Source organism: Rattus rattus, chromosome 1, assembly GCF_011064425.1.
Source record: "Rattus rattus isolate New Zealand chromosome 1, Rrattus_CSIRO_v1, whole genome shotgun sequence".
Classification (NCBI taxonomy): domain Eukaryota; kingdom Metazoa; phylum Chordata; class Mammalia; order Rodentia; family Muridae; genus Rattus; species Rattus rattus.
In genome coordinates, this window is record NC_046154.1 from 96,481,098 (window position 1) to 96,499,466 (window position 18,369).

The 18,369-nt window shown below is 43.0% G+C and overlaps 1 protein-coding gene across 1 annotated transcript in view; it reads right to left on the bottom strand.

Moving 5' to 3' along the window:
• Window positions 1-18,369, bottom strand: part of Znf462 (zinc finger protein 462) — a 130,910-nt gene that overhangs the window by 40,391 nt on the left and 72,150 nt on the right. Inside the window, 1 exon segment of the mRNA XM_032903902.1 lies at window positions 18,117-18,308. Within this exon segment, the coding sequence (XP_032759793.1) occupies window positions 18,117-18,308 (192 nt within the window).

Below are 18,369 nucleotides of genomic sequence, written 5' to 3' on the forward strand. Positions count from 1 at the left end.
GAAACCATTGTGGAGATTGCTTAAAAGATTAATCAGGAAGAAAGCACATCTGGTCTAAGCACATATATTTAGAGGCATGTAGTGCTCTAAGGGATGTATGGAAATCAGGTGAGAAGGGCGACGTCTGATCAAGAACAGGGATGAGCAGCCACACTTCAAAGCACAAAGCTATTCTAAAACCGTCCCCAAGCTGGAGTCTCTGAACCACCAAACCCAGTGGGTTTCTTACCCTTTATTCCTTTATTTCCACTTATTCTCATGCAGTGGAAGAAAATCCTCACTCTGGGTTCAGCTATATTTTTAATCACCACTAAAGCAGTAGGTTCTTCCCTTAGGATAGTTCCACCACCTACTTCAAGTTCACCCAGAGGAGCCCTGCTCAGTGAAACTGCCTAGGGTGTGTGATATAAGCCTCCCCAAATCTGGAGGGCTCAGCAAGTGAGACAGAGATTCACCTAGTACTGGCTCCGTCTGGGATGTCTGATAGTCTCTCACTGAACTTCACTATGACCATATAGAACTATTACCTTCCATTTTATAGATGAGAAAACTGAGGGGAGAACAAAAGCTAAACAATACCTCCTCTTTAACACATGCTTATGAGTCTCTCATAGCCCAGAAGACTCCAAACAAACAGACTTCTTGATCTTCCATTTGCCAAAGGGAGACGATAACAGTCAAGTGTGACAACATCATGTGAAGGACTGTGCCTATTACATAGGAATGCCTCCAAAGCCTGTCAGTTCCACATCAATTAAAGCTCACATCTCATACAAACTTTTCATTCAGTAAGAGTATTCTAGCAAAACTGGGCTTGGTGGCACACACCTTTAATCCCAGCACTCAGGAGGCCTAGGCAGGGGGGATCTCTGTGAGTTCGAGGCCAGCCTGCTGTACAAGCAGAGATCCAGGGTAGCCAAGGATGTTAAACAGAGAAACCTTGTCTCTCAAAAAGACACACACACACACACACACACACACACACACACACACACACACACACACGCAGGAGAGGAAGATGAGGAAGAGGGAGAGGAGGAGGAGGAGGAAGAGAGAGGAGGAGGGAGAGGGAGAGGGAGAGGGAGAGGGAAAGGGTGAGGGAGGGAGTATTCTGGCATTGTTTCTCACAAGTGAAAAGAACCTGACCACCTTAACTGGACTACATTGACTAGAGTGGCAATCTCTCCCAGTGCCATCAAATCTAAATTCATGGTTACTGCTAGCTTGATTAATATGTCAGGAGTAGAGATGGCTTGATTAATATGTTGGAAGTGAGGAGTGGTCAACTGTGGGAGGGGCCTGGGTCTATATCAAAGTTAGAGCTCAATGCAAATAATACAGACAGAATGGTTACCCTCACTTTGTTAGGCAATGGAAGCAAACAGAACAGTCACATATCAGCTGGTAAAAACAGGCTTGTCAGAGCAAATTCGATTGCATTTTGAACATAGCTGTCGTTATCGATGTCGAGTTTATAGGTGTGACTCGTCACCCTGTGGACTCCTTCCCGGCCATTTTGCTAGGTTTCTTTCCACAGCATTTCTGGTCCTCCTTGATGTCTGTGAGGGGCAGTGTCATAAATATCTAGGTTTGAATTGGGACTTTGGCTTTTACTATGTGACTGAGGAGGGCATGTTCGATCTCCTGGGAACCCCTGGCTTAGCCTGAATTGCTTTCCAGGACTACCTGTCCAGGAAGTTTGTCTAGTCTTCTTTAACCGTAGGTCCACAAAACAAGTGAAAAAGCAAGCAAGTAAAGAAGGCTATCCGGAAAGAGCAATATGGTCACAGTTTAGAGTGTGAGACTTGGGTTTCAGACAGACAAGGCATCAGGGAGTCATCTGTATTCTGGTATGATAGAGAGTGACCAGGGCAGAGTGCAGTCCATGTAAGAACTTTCTATGGTGACCTGGAAATTATTTTGAAAACAAAGTATACAGTCACTCAAAGACTTGAAGCAGGACAGGTGAGAATAGAAGGCTTACTATGTTTTAAGCATTTCCATGTCTAAAAGTTACAGCGTAGCCCTGCCCAAACAACGAGAGAGGCAGCTTGCCTTAAGTAGACTCCCCATCCCTCCTGATGACGGAGCTGCACCCGCAACCCCAGACTCCATGCTCTGTTAAGTAGCATCTACTACTGTTTCTCATCTGGACTTTACTAGCGTGTTGGAACTGCTCATTTGAAACTCAGTCCCTACTGTTTCTGCTGTGCACATCTGGAATCTATTACAGGCCTACCGAGGGAGAGGAAAGAAGGCAAGTCAGGGGTCTCCCTTTTCTGCTTTCTACCTACCCTTCCTGTGCAAACAGTAAACACAGGTGACTGCATGGTATATGGGCACAGTACACAGCATGTGCTCAGCATCCAGATGGGCAAGCAGTAGCCTGGGATCTTTGGAACACTTCCATGACACTGAGTCCCAGTGATATCCAAAAGAACCCAGAGCTGCATTTTACTTTTAACATCCACGAGTCAACTTAAGGACACTTAATATCCATGTCCTGGTCTTGATTTCACTTAAAAGTCAAAATACTATTTTGTCAACTGATACCATATCCTTCTGAATTATTAGCTCGTTATTAGAAGTGGTTTCCTTATCCACAACAAATATGAAGTTATTACATATTAATAATCTTCAAAAGATTGATTAACTGTACTTACGTGTATGTGTGTATCCGTGTATGGGTGTGTAATGTACAGGGTACCCAATGAGACCAGAAGAGGATGTTGAACACCCCTGCAGCTGGAGTTATAGGCTGCTGTGAACTGTCTGAAGTAGCTTCTGGGAAATGAACTTAGGCCCTCTGCAAGAGCTTTATTCATTCTTAACCAATGGGCCATCTTTCCAGTCTCTATATTAGCATTGAAAAGACAAAGTTACTCGGACTTCATATTCTAAGAACTCTCAGGTTAACAGGGGAAATCACTACACCACACATGCAGTGCAAAGGAAACAGATACCCTGAGCCTGCTACCTGCTTCATTGAAAAAGTCTGGAGCTTCGGAGACTCATGATTGCGTACACACACACACACACACACACACACACACACACACACACACACACACACGCATGCACACACGCACAAGCTTAAAATCTTGATTCAATGCTTTATATACTTTTGGATTGTAGAACATGGGTGGTTTTTATTTTACATTTATAGGAGGACATCTACTCCAGGAAAAGGTGGCTTTATGCCAGATGTTTAGAATAGAGAGATGATAAAACCTTTGCTACTAATGTGCTCCCTTCAGGTAATATTATGGAGATAGCACAACCAGCCAGAAGAAAGGGCAAAGAACCATCAGATTGGAGAGGAAGAGAATGGATTCTTATCTGGGGTCATCACAGAGGGGCAGGGGGTTGCATGCAACTTTGAAGGACAAACAGGGTCTGGAGACGCAGAGATGGATAAAAGGGGAAAAGCATAGACAAGTGCAAAAGGGTAGAAGACTGATGCTCATTCCTGTTTGCTAGAAGGAGGGGAATGAACAGCCGACAGAAGAAAGCAGGCTGGAGGGTCCTGAGTCCTATAGCTTTTGATTAGGCCATAGAGAGCTTTTAAAGATTTATAAATAGAGAATGACTGAAATCACTCTTGCTGAGAAGAGACTGATTAGAGGTGGGATGGTGATGGCTGAGGTAAGAAGAGATGACCAGGTAGGCAACTGATTGACTGACATAAAATAAGTCAGAGATGATGGTCAGAAGATGAAGAGGCATTCTTTGCGAGTCTCAAAAGTTCTAGACCAGTTTGGGATGTGACTGCTATGTTGCACTCTAGAACTTTTGAGGGGAAAGTTGAGTGAATCCCGCAGGTGGAGCAGAGCCTGGGACTCACTCTGAGAGAAGGGAGAGTTGAGTGGGTGAGCTTGTGAAGGGCAAAGAGAGAGCGCAGGCAGCCAGGCTCTGTAAATGGTGGAATCAGAAGTTGTAACGACAAGGTCAAGGGAAGCCCTTATCTGAGAGGCCAGAGGAGCACCAGAGACAGGCAGCAGAACCAAAGCAAGGGAGAAGGGTTTGCCTAAAAGCAAGATCAGCAGTTTTAAATGTCACAGACAAAAAAGGAGAGCAGAAACCAGAGACTTGTTTGTTGGGACCAATGTGCAACCACTGAAGGAGAGGAACGAGTCATGGAGGTAAACTGCAAGAAGTCAGGGCTCTTTCCCCGAGTGAATGTTGCTGAAGTCAGGCAATAGGTGTCAGTTAAGGAGAGCTGTTCTATAAAATGCTGAAAGAACACGGGATGCTAGCAGTTTGCGGCAAGAAAGACTAACTGGCAAGGAAGCAAGGATGGTGAGAGTGTTCCTTTCAAGGTATGCAGGTGACAGATACTGCGGTTACAAGAACAGACTTGCAGAAGGTAATATTAAAAAATGACTTTTAGGATCTGTAACACAGAGAGAGTGCCTTCCTGGAGCACATGGAGGCAGCTTTCCTAGGCTCCTTCAGGAAAACTGGCACATCTACAAATGAGGTTACAGAAGTAGCCTAGCATGGTGGTACATGCTTTTAATCCTACCTAGCACACGGGAGGCAAAGGCAGGCAGATCTCTGAGAGTTCCAGCACAGTCTACATAGTAAGTTCTAAGCCAGTTAGGTCTACATGGTCAGACCCTGTTTGATTTGTTTGTTCCTGTTTTTTAAGGAAAGCAGAGTGACATGGGAAAGCAGTTCTGGTACCAATACTGCCAGCGCTGTACACAACACTACAGGCATTAACCACTCAGGCACGCTACTCTCATTAACTTGTTTCTTTCATCCTGGAACAGCAAGGACCTGGTCAAAAGAGTTCATCTCATGGGACTGTTATGTAGAAAAACAATTCTCACTGTCTGTATAAATGAATAACAATAGGGATAAATAACAATATATTTCAATAGCTGACAAAAATTACTAGGAATAGACCAGCCAGATATTGGGACGTAGCATTTGGACGTTCCCATTTGGAACACTAAATGCTAAAGAGTTCCTAATAGAGGTTTCCATTAGGCACCAAAGCTCAGGTTTATATCAGTTGGGTTCCAGCATCAGGACCACTTCCAAACACTGAGTTATTTTAAATTCCCAAGAAAACAAAGTAAAGAAACTTTATTTCAGATTCCAAGGTAAGACATGGGTTTGGGAAGAATCCCTCCCCTCTGTTTATTTAAAAAAAAAGTCACTATTCTTTGACAAGTATTAAATTATCATGAATTATTTAGATATTTGCTTCAACTATACTACCTTAATAATATCTAATATTTCTACAAGAATGTTGGATACAGAGCATGTTTATCTTTGATCCCCGAAATGACCTCAAGAAGTGGGCATCATTATTTCACATATTTTAGGAAAGCAAGGCTCAGAGATTTAAGGATAACAGTGTGTGATATGGATTTTGGCAGGACACCCACCTAAGAGTGCACTTTTAATTACAGCGTGAATGGTATTTCCTGGACCTGAATCTGCAGCGGCCCCTCCAACACTCTCCAAACTCAGTTATCTGAGTCAATGCGGTCTACACAGGAGCTCATTTCACAATGATCATCTGCCTAGTGTTCAGTAGCTCTAGTAGAATGAAAATGATCTTTGTTGGCACACAGTAAGGGGTACATTCCACGCCAGTGTGGCTACATCACTCCAAAATTTCTCCGAAAAGCAACTGCTATGAGACAGGGGCCGAGGCTCTGTGGAACATTTGGATGTTTCCTCTGAGTGAGGATGCCGGACTGGCACGCACCACAGCAACCAAGAGTGAATGTCTGGACAGGCTGGTGGATAATCAGATGTCTTGATGGGATGATCCTGATAACCTTTGCTTCCCTTCTACGTTCAGGAAGCTCAGAGGAGCCATGCAAACTATCACCGAAGTCTACAAGTGGGCTCTGAGGAACCGCGGGTCTGAACAGTTCTCTTATGTGACATGATCAGTCTCTTCCTGAGGCTGAGGTGAAGCTGGGCATAAGTAACTCCCAAAGCTTCTTTCCCTGTTTCTATGGCTTCTCTGAATTTCAAAAATGAAAAATAAATAAGCAAATAACTAATCAGTTGACCTTGCACAGAATCACTACTTTCCTGGCCAACAGTTTCCAGTCCTCTTTCATAGCAGGTAATGTATATATTCTTAACACATGCCCGGGTATATGGGGCGTATTCATGGCAAGCAAAGGTTACAAAAATAGAGATACAAAGTAACAAAGGTTTTCAAAAATAATAACAAAAATACCTATCTTAGAATAGCAACTTTTTATTTGAATATTGAACTGGATCTTTTAAAGAATCAGTGTTCTGTAGCTGGAGGGTGGTGGCTCATAACCGTAATCCTAGTACCTGGGAGGCTAAAGCCAGATTACCATGAAATTACAAGCAGCATGCATGGGCTATATTTGTATAAACACATAGAATAAATTTAAACAGTTCAAGGATGATTTTGGCTATGGAATGAAAACCTATGTCAAAAATTAAAACAGTCATTAAGAACAATAACAGCAAAAAGGAGTTATTCTTTCTAGGGTTCTATTATGGAGGTTATAAAACAAAATGCAAAAAAAATACTGCAGATAAATTAGGAAAAATGCTCTTATTTTGTTGCCATAACAACATATAGAATTCACTGATTTTAATGTATGTATGGGGAATTTCATTTACAATTTGACTGTCTGCCTGTGGTTTAGTTATAGTCACCAGGATTCTTCTAAGGGAAGTGCTGGTGGCATTAGTCTAGCTTGCATACAAGGTAGGCATGCATTACTTCATCTTTCTTTCTCCATTTTCCTAATTAAAAATTTACCCATGGGCAAAATTTTAAAACACGGTAAAAATCCGAATACTAATAAAATCACAACTTAAAAGTACGATAATTTGTGATTGCCATAGCTACTAATGATACAGCTGTGCACTGTTTTCCTCGGGACAAGAAAGATAGGTTGCCAGCTCCCTGCCACGTCATCATCTCTACTCCTATCTCCTCTCCAGAAATTACCATGGAATACTTATGAATACACTGACATTATACAGAGATAAATCTGAAGGATCTCACATTTATTTTTAAAAGCAAATCGGATTTGTGATTACCAAAGATAACCTGAAAAAACAGATTGGAAAAGATTGAGGTTAGAGCCAGCAAAATGGGCTAGCATCAGAGGATGGTGTGAGCAACGGAAGGGGGTTATTCAGGGTTGAGATTTGGCGACCGTACTGACCACTTGTATGTCAACTTGAAACAAGTCATCGCAAAGGGGGGAGCCTCAACTGAGAAAATGCCTCTATAAGATCAGGTTGCAGGCAAACCTTAGGAGATGGTGGTCCTGGGTTCTATAAGAAAGCAGGCTGAGCAAGCCATGAGCAAGCCGGTAAGCAGCACCCCTCCGTGGCTTCTGCATTAGCTCCTGCCTCCAGGTCCCTTGTCTTGCTTGAGTTCCTGCCCTACTTCTTTTGATGACAAACTCTGATTTGGAAGCCCAAACCAAATAAACCCTTTCCTCCTTCCAAGTTCCTTTATCAATGTGTTTTATCATAGCAGTAGTAACCCTGACTAACATAGCAAGTTTGAAGTTGGAGGAAGCCAGAGAAGCCAGTATCTGGAAAAAGCTCCCCTGAATGGCTAACCTTAGGATCTGTGCAGGGCTTGGGGGGTGGGGCTGGGGTGTAAAGGAAGGCTCAAAGCAGTTTTTACAGAGAATTTGAGTTTATTATGCTGGATGTAGAGTGTTGTGGTCAATCTAGCTATAGATGGGCAATTGGATATAGGTGAGAGAAAGTAACTCTCACTTGCTGGGGAGCCTGGTTTTCATGAGTCTTACTTACTGGAATTCTAGAATTTCATGGATACAGATGGATGAGCAAAGAAGGCTGTGAGCCTAGCACCAAGTTCACAGAGGAAGATGAAAGAACATTCTGGAATGTAAGAGATAAACTGGGAACACCAAATACGGAAGCACGAATATTCCTGAGCAAAAAATAAGAGGGATTAAGTAAGTGACTGAGTACAGAAAGTGAAAGGGGAGAGAGAGAGAGAGAGAGAGAGAGAGAGAGAGAGAGAGAGAGAGAGAGAGAGAGAGCGCTAAAGCACTGGCTGTGTAAGCCCAATGACCTGAATGTAATCCCTGTTGGGATTCACATGATGGAAAGAGAAAGCTGATTCCTCCAAGTTGTCCTCTAATGTGCTCTGTCTCACATACTCACACATACAGAGGCAGATGGATACACAAAGAGATAGCGAGAGAGAGGCCGACAGACTCACTCACACACACACACACACACACACACACACACACACACACACACACACACAGAGGTACACACACAGACACAGATACACATAAAGATAAAAAGAGAGAGGCAGACAGACTCACACATACACAGAGGCATGCAGAGAGAGAGAGAGAGAGAGCAGAGAGAGAGAGAGACAGAGAGACAGAGTGGCAGAGACAGAGAGGCAGACAGGCAGACAGGCAGGCAAAATAATGAAACACAGTGGTACTGACAGTGGGGACAGAAGCTGTAGAAGTCAGTTGGCTCAGAGGTAGGATTATTGTAGAAATCTGCAGCAGCAGAAGTCTCGCATCCTGGGATACAGACAGCCAGATCCCACCAGCTCTTCCAAATGCTACCCCGTTCATGGCAGCTTCTGAGCAGGCTGGTGAGCCTGTGGAAATCCCCAGGCCTTTGCAGAAGAGAGATGTTGCTTCATTGCTTTCTTTGTGATTCCTTTTGCAGCTCTAATTCAGGTCAATTTAAGAAATATTTATTGAATGGTCTGCCAAGTGCGAGGCCTCTGGAAAAAAATAGGAAGCAGTCCTTGACCTCAGTAGCACAGTTTTTCGTCAGACAGATATGGGAGCTGATAATTATACAGATATTTGGCAAGTCAAGAAATGGAAGTGAGTACAGGGGTCAAAAGCTATCAAACATACTTTGTACTTATCCCCTGGCAAAATCTCACTTTCAGCCCATTACTCTAAACAGTCTAGACAGTCTGTAATCTTGATTTTGTCATTTAACTTGTAGACCAATTTGCTAAGCTTTAAAATGCACTAGGTTCAAGAAAACAGCAGAGAGATGGGCCCGGTTGTAGTATTTTTTAGGGGAATATGAGTCACTCTGAAAATGAAATTAACTTAGCAAACTTCAAAGGTCTTATATGATTCTAAAAACCCTGCCATGTATGTATGTATGTATGTATGTATGTATGTATGTATGTATGTATGTATGTATGTATGTGTATCACATGTAAAAAAAACAAAGATCTGAAGACTTTAACCACTCTGCATTTCTCATTGGGAAAGAATACTTTTGGCTTGTTTATCTTTAGAAGTGGATTCTCATATTTCCAATGTGTGTGTGCATAGTTCATCAGGTGACAGAACCCATCACGTGAGAACAAAATCACAAGAAGGAAAATGTATTTGCTATAGTTCTTGTTTTTTAAAAAAGATGATTAAAACAATAAAATAAGTTCTGAGGATTCGTTTGTTTCTGTTTGTTTGTTTTGCCTATTCATGGAACAAACATGGAGACAGCCCCACAGCAAACACTTAGTAGAGCTTATACACAAGATAGGGAGGAGGGGGTGTACAGGTGACCCCAAAATTTTATGCTAGGCACGACCATGAGTTGGTCTTTAATCATGAGTAGGTAAAAATGTTGCAAAAAGAGGGAAGAAATTTCATGTAGATTGTAATACATCGTTATTTATGATAAGATTAATTTTTCTATGTGCCCATGTATGAGCACATGTATGCTGTGCCCATAGAGGCTATAAAAAGGTCTCAGATCCCTTGGAGCTGTAGTTGTGATGGGCCTGATATGGGTATTGGGATCTGAACTCTGGTCCTCTGGAGGACCATGGAGCTGTCTCTCCAGCCCCTTCCTGACTATTCTGAATGCATCCTTAGTCCTGCAGAGCCAGAGGCAGACTTTAACATACCAAGTGCTTGGAAGTATCGGGCATCTCCCACCAGAGCCAGGCTCCCTGGCTGCTGCTCTTTCCTATTCTGTCTGTTTCCTAACAAATCCATGGCCTTTCCTCAGTGTTAAATTCTTTTCTGTGCTGTGCTTCCATTCTCTTACCCCCACCACACACCCTCCCTTTCTCCAGCTAGACGGGTCTTACAGTTCAGTCCTACCATACATAAGCTCTATCTCTTCCCCCATGTTCTCTGAGCCAATCCCGTCTCCTTCCCATAGCTACTAGCCATTAAAAGCTACATCATCAACTTCTCACTTTGTATTTCTGGTCCTTTAACCTGTAAGCCTAGTCACTTAGGCTTTAAATATCAGTCAAGAACAATATCTCGTCTCTGGTTTCCTTCAGAAGGTTCCAGAACCCCAGAGCACGCAAGAGCTATGTTATAGCTAGTCCATGTCATCGCCTAGACGTGCAGTTTTGCTGTTAGACCTTGATGGCTCAAACAGGCAAGGATACGAGCTTTGGATTTAATGTGCAAAACCCAACTCCACCACATCTAGGTTTTGTGATTTTTGAACTCATCATCTCAGCCCTCAGGATTTCAGTTTCCTTCTCATAAAAATCAAATGAATCACTTGTGCCTCTCACTCGTGACACGTATTAAGGCAGATGATCAATTTAAAGCAATCAGCAAGAGTTAAGTTAATAAAAATGATTATTTTTAATCACTTAGGAAACAAACATGGAGATATACAGGGTCCTTATATAAACCATAATGGATGACTTTCTCTCTAGTCCAGAGGGAGAAAATCAGCAGCCGTGCTAAAAGCTAAGAACTAGATGAAGGGTTTGCATGGTCTGAGGTCTCGGTGTGGCTTTCAGTGCAGTTGTGGAAAACTTGCAGTGTGTGAAAATAAGAGATGATGTGAGGGGCTTGGCTTGTGAGATTCATCTAAGAATATTCTGAGGAAGCTAGAGAACCTAGTGGTGGAACTGACTCCCAGAGAGCGGTGCTGGTATATGAAACTTAAGCTGGCCTTGTCTCCCTCCCCCCATCCTCCAGCCAAACAGCTCGCTGGGCGGAGCCTGGAAAAGGATTAGAGCCCTGAAAGCCAGAAATGATTCCTTCCTAGGCCTCTGCAGCAGAGGACGGACCCCCAGTTGAAAATAAATACATCGTTCATCTGAGTCCTCACCTTTCATACCACCACGACCTTTCCTTATCTCATTTTTTTGTTGATCTGCCAGCACCACCACTGGGATTTTACCATAGGGTATGTCTGATACAGGATTCTGAGTGACTTAGGAAAATACACACACTATGAGAAGACATGCTTTCCAAGTCACATCATCAAAACGTAGAGAGCTTTTCTATTTTTTTTTTTAAAGAAAAATAGTAGTGGTTTTCAAAACTATCTTTAGTATCTTGTCATCTCAGCACTTAAGAATAGAAATTCTTTTCACAAGCTAGTCTTCCTCAGGAGACACGTCCTTCACCCCAGCAATGCTCCATTTGCCCCAGCAATACTGCCTCACATCTTTCTCTCTGAATCATGGTTCATTCCTACTGCTCTCCCTGGATTCTGTATTCTTCCTGTGCCACGGGTAAAGTTCTCTTACAAACAGCAGGGTTTGGAAGAAAAGAGAGGACTTCTAGGTCATATAGGTCTTAGGACAGCTTGAAGACCTTCTGATCAAATTAAATCAAAGTAAAACAGGAAGCTCAAGGTAGACAATGATATGAAAAAGAATCAAGATTATTTTAGATGGTACTAATTGAATGTATTTTTTTTAACCTAGCATGAAAAAGTAGGTTTCTTTTCTTCTAGACATTTCCCCTGGGGCTCTGGAAGGCAGAAGAAAATCTCCACCTAGCTCAGTGGGGCTACAAAAGACAGATGTGGATTATGGAGCAAACTCCAGTGTTGCTAGGAACTAGTTTTGTGTGTGTTTGGTAATGTGTGATTTATAGTTCTGATAACCAAGTGTTTCTGTTGGCTTGGGGAATGGGAGATGGGCTTGTTGACTAAGTCCCCAGGACATGGAAAGTCCACACTTGAAATGTCGTCTAATCTTTCACACACAAAAACGTGGCTGGCTCGTAAACACCAAAATTCACTGTGTAAATGTACAAAACTCTCAAACAACTTTTTAAACTGTAAAGTCCCAAATCCAGGGCAGGTGGGTTTCTTGGGAAGGGTCTATCACAGTCAGGTTTAAGATGGTCACCGGTTTGGAAGTTTCCTGCATTGCACTAATGCCAGCGCTAGTAGCTTATCCTCTGGAGACCAGAGTGCAAGCTAGAATCTCTCAGGCTACTTTGTTTCCTGGGAGCCAAAGATTTTGAAGACTTCACAGTAGAATTGTCATTCTTTAAAATAAGCATAAAATAAACTCCAGACTGCATTTTATGAAGAAATTATGTCAAAGAGGGAAGGTTAGTGGTGTCTGGTCAGATAGTTCTTAGACCAGCAGAACCTATTAAAAATTATAGTCAAGCCATTAAAATTATGTCTTATATCCCATGTGCTATAAACGATGTAAATCTCTGTATCTTACAATTATTCACCCACAAGTCTCCATTTCACTGCTGTCATTTTTTTAAAGAGAGAAATCACCTCTTTTTTTTTCTTTTACCCCAAGAGAAATCTGATTGCAATTGGAACCTTCATGGAAGGTCTGATGCCCTACCAACTAATTGGATCCTCTCAAAGGTTGGATTTTATGTCTGACCTATTTAGAGCTCTGAAAAGCTTCTCCTCAGAAAGCCCGCATCCCAGATCTCAATTTTTAGGTGTCAAGTATCGTAGCAGCCAAGGTTAAATGAGTTGATAGTTTAGAGATAGCCTCAACACTCTTCTCCTTCGTGCTTACTCACATGTAACTCACGCACTGGTGTTTTGAAGGGTTTTCCTAATGTCTTACACTTGACACCTTGGAATATTCCATATGTTAAACATGTTGGCCAAGACGAGAGTTGCACACAAAGTGGGCATCCCATAGCCATTACTTTGCTTCCTATTAACAGCCTGCTGACACAATGCTCCAGGGAGAATAAAAGTCCTACTTGTCATCAACAAGTTTTTATTGGTCTGTTTTATTCTATGCAAAACCTTGGAGCTTGGATTTCATTTTCCCAAAACTTTGCATCTTGAGAAACATACAAAAAAACTGCCCATTGTGGGCGACTATGTACTGGCTCTAAGAGGCAACTCGGCTACCTGGCAACCTTCTAGCAATGCCCCTCTCTCTCCAGTCCTACCATGCTGCTACCTTCTTATGACACTCTGCTTCAGGCCTGGGTTCCCCTCCTCCACAAAGGACAGTGACAACATTTCAAATACTACATTAAGGAAGATCTGTTCACTACAGCAGAAGAGTTGCATCAGATGCTCTGTGAGAACATCTCCCTGTGAGAACAGTCCCTAAGGCTTCATCTTCAAATTGTTGTCTTTTGAAACTTTCTCTTAAATGGATAGAAACTTAACTCTGGGATGCATAGCTCTGTGGAGTTGGGTAAGCACAGGGACTCAGTACTGTCAATTGAATTGAAAATTAGGAAGCTTCCAGGAAACCAGTCACAAGAACATTGCATTTCCAAAGTACCTACCCAACTGTCTTATGGTATATCCACAAGGGCAAATACAGACCTTAGAAAAGGGACAAAAGAATAATCCAAAGAGTTAGAAATCAGCCTTCAAAGTACGGGGGTGGGGGTGGGGGGGGGGGGGGGGCGGAGGAGAATCACAAACATATAAGGAGAAGCAGCCAGGGAAAACATCCTTCCACATACTCAGGGAAGCTTACTCAACAGGTAAAGTCGGGAGGATGAACTTAGCAGCTACAGAAATGGGAGGGAACATCAGGATTGGTTATGGAAAACATTCTGCAATGAAGAATGACTGAAGTCAACTTTGAATGAATAGAGAAGACTGTGATTTTCGGATATGAGTTGTCTATGGTTCCTCGGGAAGATATGCCTGTCCCCCAACCCAAATAGTGCTTGTCAAAAACTCTATAATTTAGAGTTTTAAAAGGGCAGCTAAAGCACAGAGCATCTAGGAACAGTAGCAGACGCCTGTAATCTCACTACTCCAGAAGCCCAGGACACCAGGTACCTGTACAAATTGAAAGCAGCCTGTGTTATGCAGTGAGTTCAAGGCCAGACGTACTTAAACCAACAAACAAATCACATCGCTCCATACATTTTCTTGCTACCTCAAAATTACCAAAACTTAAAATATTCACATAGCTTATTACATGTTTTTTCTTAACAATTCACAAAACCAAAGACTTCTCCATTGGAGGGGTGTCGTGCACAAGTTCTTTGTGTTTTTCTTTGGAACGATGATAACTAGGTGAGCAAGTGGGGAGCTCAAGCCTTTATTTACGTTCTTTTTACACTCACGGACCCAACTTTTGTCTTAACAATCTCATGGTAATGAATTCCTAAAGTAATCAGTTGCATATGGCAGAAGTAGACGGGCAGAAGAAATCTTTTATTTGCTTGCTCGCTTACTCAGTTTGGCCAGGGGAAACTCAAGGAGGAGAAAGGCAGGAAGGACATGGCTGAATTTTCAATTACACACATTCATTGCTCACACCTTGTGCCACCTCTCAGACTTAAACAAGCCTCACGGCTAAACTGCATGCCCAGCTTTCTTTGCTGTTTTACAGCTGTGCCTCTACGCACTTCTCTGGGCTGAAAGCAGAGACTTGGAAACAGCCTGAGAAAAAGCAGCCAGTCCTGTCTTTTATATGGTAGGAGAAGGAACAGAGTAAACACACTTGCCTTTGTTGACAACCTTCCTTGTCTCCCCCTAATGCATTGTTTTGAATAGCAACTGAGTGCCGTTTCCTATTATTTAATACACAGCCCCTGCTTTTCTTCCCAGCAACTGATCATGCAAAGTATTTAGAGGATCCACGAAACATGTCAAGACTGACAGCTCCCGGCCCAAGAGCCCTGCCGAGGCTCAGAACAGGTGTGTGGCCAGGCAGCTGGGGTTGAAATCTGCCCTCTACCCCTCATCTCTGCTTTCTCGGCTTCCCTCCCCCTCCCCTCAGTGCATCCCTCTGGGTTAGGATTGAGAAGAGCCTAGACAGAACCTCCCCTCTGGACCTTTTCCCTCTGCCAGAAAGAACTGGCTTGTTCTCAAGACAGCAAGCGTTTGCCTGCTGCAAACAGCGATGAGCATGTCAGCCCGTTTTACTCTCATCGCTCACGAGGGATTTAGATAGCCAAGGACATACTGGCCATTTCCCTCAGTTTATGGATCTCCACTCCCCTAGGCCTGCAACACATTTTTGGTTCGTGCGTTCACAGTGTCCTGGCATCCGCAGTGTGGGAAACCCTAACTGAGAGCCAATAGCCCCACAGCTTCTCCCTATTAAAATGTGCAATTGGATTTCACATGTGTGTTTCAAACACCATTCTAAGCATGATTTACAGGCTACTGTCTAGCCCCACAGCTGTTTTTCCATCCTCCAGACTGAGCTGTTTCTAGGAATCCACCACCAGCTCCCTGGCAAACAGTTCTCCTAGCGTGGGCCTAAGTCATTCCTGGCCGAACTAAACAATGTGAGATCTATAGCAAAGCTTGAAGAAAACACTTATCGAATGCACAAACTATTAATTATTCTTTCCGCATAATTATTCCTCTGTGAGAACAGTCTATTTGATGCCACTTTTCTGTTCGCCCCACCTCCTAATCAACTTTTTTTGTCATCAAATTAAACTAATCGTGGCCTGGTCCTTGGATACAGGTTATTTATATATGTTAAAAACCGTACAGGTCCAAGGAGTTTTATGTGGATCTCAGGAAATGGTTACCACCTAGAGCATTTACAGCAAACATGTTCTTTCTCAAGATAGCACATAACGACCAGCAGTGCATTTAGGAATTTGCCTTCCTGTGGCTGTGCGCTACAGTCTCCTACTACAGTCAGACTTCGTGCTGTTGAGACACCCTCCCCTCTCCACTGCTTAGCTTCTGAGTGCCTCCCCCAGCCCCCACCAGAAGAAAAGATCAGGCTTCAGGCTTGGGACTGTAGTAAGCTGGTATGTGCAATGTCTTCCAAGAATTTCATTTTCTAGTGCCAGGGGGCCAGACAGACACTGTGTTTAGTGAGGGCTTTTCTGGGCCTACACGAGCTTAGGGCCAGTACAGGTTCAGAGAGCTGACAGAGCCCAAGTCTTCTAAGCCTAGGTAGAGAAGGATGATCCTACCTAAAGGATGAGGAAGTCCATAGGATCCTATAGACCCCTTATCTGGTGACTGAGACCCAACTTGCAAGGAAGATAAAGAAGGTTTAATATCAAGTGAATTGTCCCAGGAAAAGGCTTTACTGGGGAATAGTATTTAAGTGGATCAGTTTTACCCAAATGGTTGTTGGAGTATAGCTTCCATTTCAGATTTTTTTTTTTTAAAAAGCCAATTAACTAAATTCATGTTAATAAAAAACCTTATGATTTAGGTCAAATTAGATTTTGCCCCCTGGCCACAATATACTACCACCTCCACCCACCCAGGGAGCAGAATTTGAGGGTGAAGGGGGGTTATTTTATTTATTCTCTCACTGTAGTTCAGAGACTCTTACTGAAGACATAAACTACATTGCAGTTTAAACGACTATAGCTGTGGAGGCTGTATGGTCATTTTTTCCTAGTCATTGTAAGAAACCTCCTTGTTAGACGTTCTTAACTCTAAGGGCTGTCTGACACTCAGGGCTTCTTATTTTATTTTAATTTTGGTCTTTCTGTTCCCTCCTGTTCACAGACTTCATGTCTAAAGATTACTAATTACTGTTTTGATAAAGCAAGACTTAGACTCCATTGACAAGTTAGGCTATCAGATTCTCAAGGCACCTTGGAGAACTCTTGATTTAAGCCCTTCTGTGAATGAGTCCAAACCCACACCTGCCATAAATGGTCCCAACAACCACAGCTGTAACCAGAAGATGAAAAATCACAGAAATAAAATGGCCACTCATTAACACTTCCTGTGTGTCAGACACTACAGCAGGCATTTTATATGTGTACCTTGTCTCAGTCTCTTGAGACAACCAGCTGAGGCCTACATATGTCATCACCATACAGGAATAGAAACCAAAACTGCCCAGGGAAACGTGACTGTCAGAGGGAGACGATGAAATCCAGGCCTTTGTTCCACTTTCTGTCTACTGAGCTCTTCCCATGGATGGAACGATAGATCTTGGGAGAGCTGTAGACCACAGCAGTTACGGTCTCACACATGCTGCAGAAGGTATCAGGCATCAGAGGCAAGTTTCAAGCTCTCCTATGCTACTCTCCATTTCTCCACTAAGGAGCCGATCTTACATTCTGAGCAAGCTGATTGGTCAACCAGGTCAGTTTCCATATGTACTCTGATAAAAACGAGATGCTATTCCTTTTTGCTCCCAGTGTTATGCCCACTGACTAGCTCCAAGTCGACACTCTGTATTCTTGACATGCTTTGGTGGCATTGCCAATGAGCACATGTCTCTATATCTTTTTTTTTTTTAAAGATTTATTTATTTATTGTATATCAGTACACTGCAGCTGTCTTCACACACACCAGAAGAGGGCATCAGATCTCATTACAGAGGGTTGTGAGCCACCATGTGGTTGCTGGGATTTGAACTCAGAACCTCTGGAAGAGCAGTCAGTGCTCTTAACCTCTGAGCCATCTCTCCAGCCCATGTCTCTATATCTTTCTGCCTGTCTTTCAAAGCTATGAAACAAAGCAAAGCAGTTCTAAAACCATTTCCTAACTGATATTATAAGAAACCATTGTCATCCCTACATATCATGTGACCTCCCCATTCATTTGCTTTCCCCCTTCTATTCTGACACTCCTTCTTTTGGTTAATTGCCACTCTCCACACTACACAGAACATTTTCTTACAAGACAAGATATAAAAACAACAGCTACCCTCTTGTATTCCATTTCTGTCCCAGTAGAATCCACCATAAAAGAAGCCAACACTGGCACATGCTACCCAGCACGATGCTTTAATGGAACCCATGGACATTAACACCAGGACATATGCAGATGCTGAATGCGTGCTTCTTCCTACTCCAGGACCTAGCGCTTTCACATCTCTTCCTTCATTTGAACCATTATGTTTTCAGATAAGAATACCCTCAAGAAAAAGAAGAATCAATCCTAGCTCACCCCAATCCTACATGTGTGATTCCACCTTGGGAACCCATTCTTACCATTGGAGTCTTCCACTTCTTCGGCTGGAGTAGCCTTCTGAGAGGAATGGTGGGCATGTGAGGAGAGGAGACTGACAATCCGTGGCCGGGGAAGGGTCAGGGCTTTTCCGTGGACCTTGAGGGAGTGTTCCTTCAGCTGGCTGATTGTCATGGTGGAAAATGAGCACCAAGAACATTTGTAGGCATGTTCACCTAGAAGGAGATGTGGTGAGGTAGACAGGAGAGGTGGGAGTCAGGAGAGAGAGGGCTAGAA